Source organism: Orbicella franksi, chromosome 5 (assembly GCF_964199315.1).
Source record: "Orbicella franksi chromosome 5, jaOrbFran1.1, whole genome shotgun sequence".
NCBI classification, from domain to species: Eukaryota; Metazoa; Cnidaria; class Anthozoa; order Scleractinia; family Merulinidae; genus Orbicella; species Orbicella franksi.
The window spans coordinates 12,323,129-12,334,722 of NC_138149.1; the positions used below are offsets into that span (position 1 = coordinate 12,323,129).

General features: G+C 38.9%; 2 protein-coding genes across 2 annotated transcripts; one reads left to right on the forward strand and one right to left on the reverse strand.

The window, feature by feature from the left end:
- Positions 1–1,448: 1,448 nt before the first annotated feature.
- LOC145486281 (uncharacterized) lies at positions 1,449–5,248 on the reverse strand. Its single transcript, XM_081464923.1, has one exon. It carries the CDS (start codon positions 4,271–4,273, stop codon positions 2,549–2,551), a length of 1,725 nt encoding a protein of 574 aa, XP_081321049.1. The 5' UTR covers positions 4,274–5,248; the 3' UTR covers positions 1,449–2,548.
- A 3,753-nt stretch (positions 5,249–9,001) lies between these two features.
- Positions 9,002–11,590, forward strand: LOC145486328 (protein slit-like). Its single transcript, XM_081464969.1, has 2 exons — positions 9,002–9,340; positions 11,394–11,590. Exons 1-2 carry the CDS (start codon positions 9,154–9,156, stop codon positions 11,537–11,539), a joined length of 333 nt encoding a protein of 110 aa, XP_081321095.1. The 5' UTR covers positions 9,002–9,153; the 3' UTR covers positions 11,540–11,590.
- Positions 11,591–11,594: the final 4 nt, after the last annotated feature.

Sequence of the window (11,594 nt, forward strand, 5' to 3'; positions counted from 1 at the left end):
GCCACTTCCATGCTCTTTCTTCTTTATATTGTTAATCCAAAGAGCGCATTACTACATGAGCATCATGAAAGAGGCTCATTCCAAAATGCGCAATAATGGCGAAAGCGACGAGTCGTTTAAGAAAAGGTTTACAGCTGAACGATCCAGGCAGTTTGACATCTTACAAGCAAAAGAAGCAATTTTTCTAGGTGCGGATGGCTGTTCAGAAAGGGCGAGTGAGTTTTCCATGCAAGGGTACCAGTTGAAGCCCAGTGATGGAAGAAAACTGAACTTCTCCATCAAAGAGCACAGAGCAATGGTGGAAAAGTTGAATGCCACGATTCCACACTCTTTCAGTCCAATGGGTTTGCTTTAAAGCAGGGCGAAGAATTTGCCCACAGTTTTAATGTAAAACAGATCAAATGTGCAGAAGCTAAGTTGACGAAGATCACGCAGGACATGGAAGCACTAGAAAATAAGAAGAGCAATTATAACAGCATATTCAAAGGCATACTCAAACAGCACATCAACAAAAGGAGAAGGAAAAAAGAAAACCGCAGAAAGTCAAATGAAAGAAAGGGGAAGCGGACTGAAAACAACGTCCAACGAGTTTATGGAATCTGTGTTGGAAACCCGCTAGGAAATGATCTTCCACAATGCCTTGTGTACCCTCCTAGAACGGCCGTCCCGGAAGAGTGTCTTAAAGTTGAGGATGTTGCCACGTCGATATTTAGAAGAGATGGGCCATACATCGCCCAGCTCTTGGAAGGGAATTATTTCACCAATGCTGCAAGAAGCAGAATCACCACCAACCTTGAGCGGGAAGTCAGAGATTATGTTTACACCTTCATGTACCCTGAAGAGTACACTCTGACGGAAAGCATTGCTGCTTCTTGCAGCATTGGTGAAAGAGACTCCCATAGCAGCACAAGTGGCGACGAAGAACTCGACGACAGCGGAGATGAAGATGAGTGCCGGTGAAAGTTGCATTCGAAAATAACAGTGTTAAATACTTCTTTTCAGTAGCTACAAATGCTTTTTGTCGCCAAACGTTTTTTTAAAGCAGAAGCAAAGTTTGTAATAAATTTGTATCCTGCCCTCTATGTTTATTCTATAGCAATTTTTTTGATATTCAAACATTATGCCATTTTAAAGTTTTACTAAAATATTTCACGTGACCCCCCCTTTTCCCTTATTTTTTTGGGATGGCCCCCCCTCGAAAGCCATTTTTTTCGCATGGTCCCCCCCCCCCAAATCCCACCAGCCCCCCCTACCTTATAAAAAATGAACGGTCCCTTATCTAAGCACGGACTGTTCATTCAGCTATAGAAAAGGTCAGCATAACTTATTCTCTGATAACGTGATCCCTCTAAGGGTTTGATTAAATATATTGTCCTTTACTTATAAGTTCAAACTAAAAGCTTTGCAAACGGTGAGAGTAAATAAACACATACAGAAATTAAAGATTCTTTTTTACCTGTAATTATATGTTATTTTCGATATAAGCCATGCACGTCGTGAAGCTACATAGAAGAAACGGATTCGCACGAACATTATGCTTTCTTTTTTCCTAAGTTCCTTTTTCTTTCGTTCCTTCCATGCCATGCCGCTCTGTTTACTTGATGGCAGTTCTTAAACTTGTCAAAATGGACTGCCGGTCACGATTAATGATCTGAAAACCTTTGGGCGGCAGTCGACCTAAAAAAAGATCTAAGTGTCACAAACCATGGTTTCCCTCTCTGAGCCCAGCATAAACCAAGCGTTATACTTTCGATCTACAAAGCTCTCTGGATCGCTTGGCAGTTCTTAATCGACAAAACGTAGTTTTGAGTGGATGGGTTCCTTCGCTTCCTTAAATTTATCAAAAATATCGAAATGCCGGTCATTTAATGTTTTGAAGACCTTGACCACCCACCGGCCATTTAGCCACAGCGAAAAGAAAATAACACCAACAAATGAACATAACCACTACATGTATTTATAAACCAAATAGCATGTCACAGAATTGTCGTTTTAAAATGGACCGGAAATGGCTCAAAGTCACCCAAGTATCTTGATGAAAAATGTGCGTGACCTGTTCGAGCTATTTGAACTGAAACGCTGATTCCTGGAAGAACGGGAAGTTTCACGAAGATTGTGCAAAAGATACAGTCATTTTTTCATGAACTAGTCTACAAAAGTCTACCTATAACGGGACAATAACCTGAGATTCAAAAGAGACACTTTCCAGGTTAATTACTTAGAAACTCTGTTGGTCTACAAAACGACAGAAAAGGAACACCACTTATGAACGAGTGTCCACCGTGTAGATGTCGTAACAATTGAGCCTCTCGAACTCTTGCTTGGACTCGTGTGGCTCAGTCAATAAAAATTAATTGGCAGAAGAAAGAACTTATAGCACATTTTAATGGGCGAATTTGGGACCAAAACAACAGGAGTAATTGACAAGTCAATCCTGAAGAAATAACCGAACTTAATGTACGTTACATTGCGTTTTGCCTTGCATACATGTAATTTCAGCTTAGGCTAATTCATCAGCGAAAACGTCTTCTTCGTCACTAGCGACTCCCTAAAAAAACATTTCGCTACTGTGGCGAAATTTACCCCACGGCAAGACATGTACTTTAGATGTCCCATTTTCATCAGTGCAAGCCAACCCAATGCGACGATCAAACACTGATATCCCTTGAATCTTGTTTGCGTGAACATCGAAATCGTACATATACTGACCCTTATTGGTGTATATTAACACTTTTCCATCGGCAGCGACTACAACACAATCAGTTGATCGGTTAAATGCAATCTTAGAACATCGGAAAGATGTTGCAAGTTGAAAATGGAAAAGGTGTTTGCCATCTTCACTAAACACTTGGACACAGGCCCCATCTCTGTCTAATACCATGACACGGTTATCATTACCAGCCGAGATGTCCAATGCATCCTTCAAAATTCTTTCTCCAAACGTCCGAACAAACTGTCCATCAGGCTCAAACACGGCCACTTCTGTTCCCGACTGCTTAATCTCACTACCCAACACCAGCACGTTGTTGTTGTCGCCAACTGTGAGAGAGTGGTATTGTGCTTGCTCCCTCAAGGTCCTCAGGGTCCTCAAGGGAAAGTAACTCAAATGCTCGCTTGAGTTCTTTTCATAACAATAGACCCAAGCACATTTGAATTCTATTTGGTCTAACTCAAATAGATCCGATATCGGATAACGGGGTAAAAGTTTCATAAGTACATAGATGCGGTCGCTGTTGTCTGTGCTTACATCATGTACAATCACGTCCCATGGCGGGGCTTCAAGAAAATACATGTTTCGACCGGTGTTATCAAACACCGATACTCCCTCCTGCCGGTCTGCAACGATGAACTCTCCTTCGCTGTTTGAAGCAACACACACTGGAGCTTTCAGCCTCCCCTGACCAAAAGTCCATTGAACTGGGTCCCAATAGTGTCCCACACCCAGTTTCCGTAGACTTTCCCTCACCCTGGGGTCGTGTAATACGTAAACGTTTTCCCCTCTGAAGTCTACACAAGGCCAAATTGAGATTATGTCACGGTTGACGTCTCCGCACACCATTAGCGTGACATCGTAAATAACGCGATTTAAGCGATAGACAGTAACAATAATTTCACTGCGTACAGCCTTACTAAACCGAGCCCAGAAGCCTTTCTTGAACTCGACGGCAAAACTGCCCTGAACTGCAGGCATGGAATGAAGCTCTTCAAGGCACAGTCTACATGCTGTTAGGGCGTCCTGCGGATAGTCAACTCTCTCTAGTATTGTCGCCGCAACACGAATAACCATTGCTTGAATGCGATCAGACGTGCTTAGAGCCTCATTGTTGAAGGCTTCTGTAGCTTTCAAACATGCTATCTTGAATTCTTCTTTAGAATTCGTCAGTAACCTTTTGTCATCATCGTCCAAGTCAGTGAGTGTCAACTTTTTGAAACCCTCGGCCAACGAAACCGTTTTTCCTGCAGCTGCAGTTGCTTTTGAGCGCAAGCCGAAGTCTAGATTCTTTGTTGAACCGTGGTTGCTTCTTTCTGCCTTGTCGAGCAGCTCAAAAAGGCACCCAACACCTCTCCTGAAGTAGCTGATACTAGTTAAAAGATCTCTTCTTGCCAGCCCGTCCAATTTGGATTTGATGTCGTCTATTTCGCGTACGATCAGCTCTCGAATTCTCTCATCTGTCACATCGCCATCTTTCAGCTTCTCTGCTGCCTTATCTCTGCCTTTGTTCACAAGTAAGCCGATAGTGGCTTTAAACACGGCGCTAACAATCGAGGACATGATCGACAGTTAAAGACTTACTCAGAAGTGACTTGGAGGAAGCGTGCTAGGCTTTATATGACTAACAACATTACAACGAGTGCGCCTCTGCACGTAGTCTAGTGACGTCAGCAGCTATAAACAGTCCAGAGTGCGTGAAGGATTCGTAAAACGCAAAAGATGTCCAAAGAACGTTTCATTTTTAAACTCTTGCGAACTTTTGCGAGCGCGCGTATCATACCACATAAAGAAATGGGCCATATTTTCATGTTTGAGTGGTAAAAGAGAGGTTTAGACACTAACTTCGATATCGGTTAGAAATGATTATATTATACACGCAAGAAAAATGTTATGGAATGCGGAGTATATATAGGGGTCAACTGCGTAATTGACTGTTTGTAAATATTGCTTAATAACATGCAGAGAATGATATTCGATTAACACAGTATAGTCTGCGGGCAGGCTCTTTGCGGGGAAACAAAAAAAGAATGGAAAAGGGATCAAGAGGTACGTTCAGGGGAGACATCAGGTAATATCTCGATGTCATCACAAAACTGCATGTCGTTAGCAATTCCTGCCTGGTGAATTAAAGTTCTCCAACGCTTAAAGCAAATATGCGCACGTGCACAAAGATGGTTTGGACCAAATCAAACATCCGACTTACAAGGACTGTAGCCGATCAATAATTTGTCGTTGTTCTGCTTGTAAATAAATTTGATTTAATCCGTGTCCGGTCCAGCGTGGATGAATTGGTATTCACTGGTAGTCATCTCAGACTTCAGAAATTCCGTCAACTGTACCTTAAGTACTTCTAACTCGAAACAAATTCAAAAACCCTCATTTGTTATTACCAAATTGAAGAAAGCATTTTGAAATACAATATCTTGCCAAGTTTCAAACATGCAGTTGTGGGACGGGGTTTAACACCACTTTGGCCTTTCTAAAATCTAAGGTGGATCAAAAATTGCTACCACAAATTTTCCTAATCTTTGTTATAAATTAGATTTTTACGTGCCGATTGCAATCTGCCGATGACAAAATGAGTTCACCTTACATATTTTTGAGCTATCAGCACTTAAAAAAAAATAAGGGTGTTTCAGCAAGTATGTTCATCGCATTTGCTCCATGGCATAATTGCTTGGTCAACTGAAAACGAATGGTAGTAATGACCTATTGATCAAAGTAGACGTGGTGAAAAATGCTGGAAACGGTTGCCCGTGATGTCCTATTTAAACAATAGAGTGGTTCTGTCGAGGAACTATCGGCTGTTACTTGCCCCGCGGAAATTTGATGTTCTTAAAACAGATATTCGCCCGACAAGCGAAGCTTCGAGGGCAAATATGCCAGTTTTAAGAACATCAAATTTCCAAGGGGCGACTATCAGACCGATGGTTCCGAGACATAACACTCTATTGTCTTTATTGTTCACCACTTAATTTTCTTCCGCGCGCTGGTTCAAAAATCATCTTGAATTATTGTCATCATTTTTAGATCAAAGCCGTGACTGCCAAACGTAAAATTTGAAAAAGAAAATAGACAAAAACTGACTTACTACAATTTCAAATGTTTATTTTCTATAACCCCGCTTGTTTACAGAACTTTCACGGACGAATACTATCCATCCGGGTATTTTCCTCAGACGGGCACTATGGGCTATTAGTGTCTCTCCGTGGGTGAACACTATCGCGTCACGTGTTCAGTTTAAACCAATAAGAATCGGAGAATATTTAGTGGCGAACTATAATGTTTTCACATGCTGAACTACAAATGTCGCCAGCCTAAGCGACTGAAGCGAATTTTCAACGGTTGGGAAAAACTTCGAAGTGCATGGTACCCACGTTTATTGATATAATAGGTGCTTGAACTTTAACTTTTCTCAATGTCGGCTAAAGGCAGGCCTAATCATACTAACCAAATAAATTGGGATCTGAATTTCAATTGATCTAGTTTTGTTCGAAATAATGAGAAACCGGTGGAGATGGCAAAGTTAGATCAATACTCCAAACCTGCTTCAAATGTAATTCAAAGTAAAATGCAGCCCTTTAGAGTCGCCGAGACAAATCTACTGAAGGCGAGATTTGATTATGCGCGTAGCTGGCTTTTATTTTGCTTCACTACCTGTTTGATTATTTTCAAAATTCACTGGTAACTCCTAGTCAAACAGTGAGAGGCAAAACCAAAAAGAATTGTCGCTTGGTGACGTGCGTTTTTCTCGCGCTTGGTTTAGAAGACGTGAATTTGCTTTGCGATCTCATTGGCTAATTATGTTTTAAAGGTTGTTGTCATTGGCCAGTTTGACTCCTTCAAATGAAAAACTGACTATACTAAACAATTCATTGCCCCAATAGACATTGACAAATGCGCTGTAAAGAGTGGTGGATGTTCGCATGACTGTACAAACACAGCTGGAAGATACGAGTGTTCATGCCCCGATAACGAGCTATCATTGGCTGATGATTACACAGTACTACAAATGCAACGATTCGCGATTTCTTTGTCCTGCTGTTAATTTAACGTGTTTAGATGATTAGCATTTGTTATCTAAACGACTTAGAGCTATTCTTACCGAATTTGGTTGGCTCGTGTCAGTTTTCGCGTTGTATGCTAAAAAATAATGTATTAAAAAAAGAACATTTACGTTTTGCTTTGTTCGTGAAGCAGTTTCAAGTAATGAATATATCGTCGTGGGATACCTTGAATGTAGAGAATAATTTTAGGTTGTTATTATCGAGTAGTTACCTTTTTCTTGGAATCCTTCAGTGCAGTGACAAGTAAATCTATCACCACGAGTGGGTATGCATTTTCCTCCATTCCTGCACGGGCTTTCAGCACACGGACTAACTGTGATGAAAGAAAACAAATATTTGAACCAGAAGAAGGCGACAGTGTTAGCTTTACTCAGGTGTAAACCGCTAAATTACTGCGTCGTGTTGACTGTGTTTAGACACTGGGGATTAAACAAATAAAAGATTCAGGCGAAAACAGAATGGATAGAAATTCACGGTGGCAACGAAAAAGTAGTGATCGTGAAATGGTCCAATTTACGCCCCTGTGATAGTCAGTACATTTAAAAGTAGCGCTAGATCGTGGACAAACAGATAAAACGAAATACATATTTGGAACGAGAAAGAAAAAATAATAATTCTTTGTTAGCAAAGGTACAAGAAACATGCATTCGGATGAAAAACTATGGCATCCACGAATAAAATAAGCAGAGTGCAAAGCCAGCAAAGCATTGCCAGCTGCAGCGTTTTTTTACGATAATTGCAGAAATTCGCGCGCGCTCATTGGCTAATTTCATTGTCAGTATGCGGACAGACACGTGAATTTATCATTTATGCTATGCGTCAACGAACAAGAGCGAACAATTTGACAATTTGTTATTGTAATTAACAAATTGACGTCAGTTTTTCATGCCTCTGTCCAGTTACTGACAATGAATTTCGTCATAACGCTGTCAAATTAGTCTGTATTAGCTATATAGTTGTCTATGAAAACTGAAGAATTAATATAATTGTACACGTGTAACGGAATAATTCTTTTTCTTTCAAAGCTACCAGTAAATTCCTCTGAGTATGACACCCTTTTTCATAATATATTTTATAAGAATACCGAGGCTGAAATTTGCGAAATTTTAGGAATATTTTAGGAATTGCCAGAGATTGAGATTTAAAAAGGATATAATTTTGCCTTGTTTTGAAAATTTGTAAATATAATACGATTACCGGTATATGCTTTTAACTAAACCGTATAAAATTCTTCTTTCCTCTAGACGGCAAAAACCAGCAAAGAAACAACAAAAACAACACTAGCCGTATGTTCGATGCTAATAATATTTCTGCAAGAAGTTATGTGCGTCATATCAAGCTTTATTGCCTGCACGCTGACTCGAAAGTTACTTCGACACCATGCATCAAAGTCAGTCCGACAAATTGAAGAGTCATTCCCTATAATCTAAGAATATTCGCAAGAATATTTTCAGCCCAAACTCGAAAAATAAGAATATTCAACCTGGGACTGAAAAACAATATTTTTAGAGAAAAAACAGAGTGTAATGTGCTAACCACCAGATGAATCCTCTATGAATTCGTCGACGGGCAGAAAATCATGGCTTTGGGGAGCTGCGATATTGTCAGCATGGCTAACCTTCGACTCCACTTTGCCATAAGTAGGTAAACTACAACAAAACACTAACACGATAAAAACCTTCAAAGCACACATGACCACTTCGATTCTAAATCTATCCTCGTCCAACAGAGCAACAACTGAAGTAACTTCCATCATATGTTATCGCCCTCATTTTATAGGCAAGCATATGAAAGGTGTTTCTATCGAGTTTTCATTGGTTCAGGAAGTGTTTTACATCTGGCGAGCAACATGATTTTCACATCTAGTTAAAATTCTCTGCAAATTTAAAAAAAGAGATGGTGTAACCTGTTTTTGAGGGCGATATGAATTGATTTTATAGCCCTCTTGGTAAGGCTAATTACAATGGTACTGAATGCTGAAAATCATTCAACTGGCCAAATAAAACATATTACATCATCTTTCTCTCCACTGTTGTCCACTTCAAAAATTAATCAACAGATTTCGCGATAGAAAGAAGCTATTTTTCAACCTTTTCAATGAAATCTACCAAAATCAACCAAAGAATTTTAAAATCATTCACGCCGCAACGCTAGATTACATCATTTTCTTTCTGCAATATGCTAAAATATAAATAGCGACAGCTGAGAAGAACGTGTAGCTCTTTTATGACACAAAATCACTTTTTTAACCAATGAAAATTTGAGACACAAGTTGTCATCCCTTGGCTATTTAATGTCAATATTATTTTGTAAAAACTACTTCAGTTGTATTTCCTGTGAAAGAACATTGGCTGAGACTTTCTTAGGACAACCATGAAAGTTTTCCTCGTGGCGGTCTGCTTGTTTTTCTGTATTTCACCTGCTAATGTTAAAGTGGAGTCGAAGACCGATTATGCTGAGCTCTTGGAGAAACTCGGAAATGTTCAGGACAGTATTGCACCTGAGAAAAGTCGTCATGCCCTACCCGCAGCTGGGTTTGTCATAGAAGATTCGTTTGGAGGTTAGTACTTTAAATAGAATTCCCTTATTCTAAAAGTAGTTAACTTCATTAGTCCATTATTGCTTCGACTTTCGTGGAACTTACTACGTAGTAAGTGCAATGCTTGTATGATGCCTGGCTTTGCAAGTTGCTACTAAAAACTTCATTTTAAAAGGTTTCTCCTGGTCAACTGTGGGACGTCATAGTAGCTGGCAATCCTGTTTTTTTCGTGGCGTACCTGTAAACTAGCTTTTAGCTAAGCGTACCGACCACGTTAAATATATTGATTGATTGATTGATTGATTGATTGATTGATTGATTGATTGATTGATTGATTGAGAGCATATTACGAGCTATCGACTAAATACAAAATTTCTTGGGTGTCTTGAATAACGAGAATCAAAGGGGGGCCTAAAAACTAAACTCGAGACTGTGTGGAGACGTTGAGTCTGAGTTAACAGGTTCATCTTTAAAAAAAAGGTAAGGCATATGTGTCGTAACAGAAAGGTAAACTTATAAGAATTTAACAATGGCTAATTTCTTCAGAAAAAGCCAACATTTTAGCCGGGGTAATCAATTAAAACGGTGACGAGTGAAATTAAAAAATAATTTCACGCGTGTTTTGTCAAACTCCTAATAATTAATAGTAGAATTCTACTAGTATACTAATGCAAATGCTGTAATTTGATTGGCTGAGCCATTGAACACTATCAGTCATTAGTGTGCAGTGGCTTGAGGTAGTCTAGGGAATGACGACGTTTTTTTCGTTCTTCCAAGGTTTTGAAGGAACATTTTGATGCAAATGAATAACTAAATTCCTGAGAAGTCTAAACGAAGTACATTTTCGGTTGCTTGACTTTTAAAAAAGTTTAAATTATTGAAAAAAACTGATGCGTGCGAGCACACAACTTCAATTCTAAATGACAATTCAATCCTTGCGATCATTCTCAGGCGCAAAGTTTAATAATACCTTAAGAAATAATTGGAAACCGTTATTTGAAGTAAATTTTAGTAAGAATTCTACTAAAACAATTAGATTATTCGCTCTCGATTTCTATGAGGTGATAGTTGATTCGGCCTTCGGCCTCATCAACTATCACCTCATAGAAATCTCGAGCTCATAATCTAATTGTTAATTAGAATTTTGACAAAACTAATTTTTCCCTAATTTCACGAGTATACCATATGATTTCCTGTTAATACCGTGGTTGACGAATTACGCTTACAATCGTGGGCGTAGCTTGACTTAACAACAACAACCACCATTTTATTTTGCATAATACAGAGAATATCACATAGCAAAAAAACACATTAAACTTAAATAAGCAAAATAACTATTCAAAATAGTGAAAACTAAACGAGCTGAGTAGTTACAAGAATTATCACGCTTTAAATCGGTTGTAAGAAAAATAAAGAAAAGAGGAGGTAGAAAGAGAAAAAAAAAAAAAAAAATATATATATATATATATATATATATAAATATAAAAAGAAATATAAGTAGTAACAGTACCAGTTATAGACAGAGCATTGTTTGATTAAGAGCGATAGTAACTTAAAGAGAATATACTAAACTAGCATTAAGCATAAGAACTTAGAAATTGCTCAGTCGAGGTTTGTTTAAATAAGCGCAGAGATAAACTTTTTATCTCTTCATCCAAATTGTTCCAGATAGAGGGACCAGAGAAATGTAGATTGACTTGTTCATTGTATGGCGAAATTTCGCCCCAAACGTTGCCATAGCAATTTTGTAATTTACCATGTGAAATTATAAAATTAGTGTTGACAGTCGCCACCCATGATATTAATTGTAACATCATTCAGGGCTTCATTATTCACAAAAAAGCCAAGTTTGAGCACATACAATAAGAGCCATATTCCCTTCCACAATAACTTAGTATAGAAAAACGTTCAATCGCGGATGAATTCTAATCCTAAGATATATGCCATTGCACTGAGTGTGCTTTTCTTCTTGAAGTTTTTCTATAAAATGTTCGCCTTTTACAACACGATTGAATGATTTTCAGTGAACTATACATATTTTTTCAGATAACTTAAATCCCACATTTCATTGCAGTCGTTGATGACTGCAAGCCCAATCCCTGTCAGAATGGAGCAGTGTGTACGACCTTGCCTAAAGGCTACGAATGTACCTGCTCACCAGGCTACAGAGGAACTAACTGCGACAAAGGTATAGACATTTTTATTCACACGAGTGTTTAACTGGAAAATACACTCCTCGTAAAATAGATACGAAGCTACATCCGGGACTCCAATG

What these genes read in the sequence shown, in the direction of transcription:
- LOC145486281 (XM_081464923.1), bottom strand. Translation starts at nt 4,273, where the DNA reads ATGTCCTCGATTGTTAGCGCCGTGTTTAAAGCCACTATCGGCTTACTT.
- LOC145486328 (XM_081464969.1), top strand. Translation starts at nt 9,154, where the DNA reads ATGAAAGTTTTCCTCGTGGCGGTCTGCTTGTTTTTCTGTATTTCACCT. An exon ending in CATAGAAGATTCGTTTGGAG is followed by an intron (nt 9,341 to 11,393) that starts GTTAGTACTTTA and finishes ATTTCATTGCAG; the next exon opens with TCGTTGATGACTGCAAGCCC.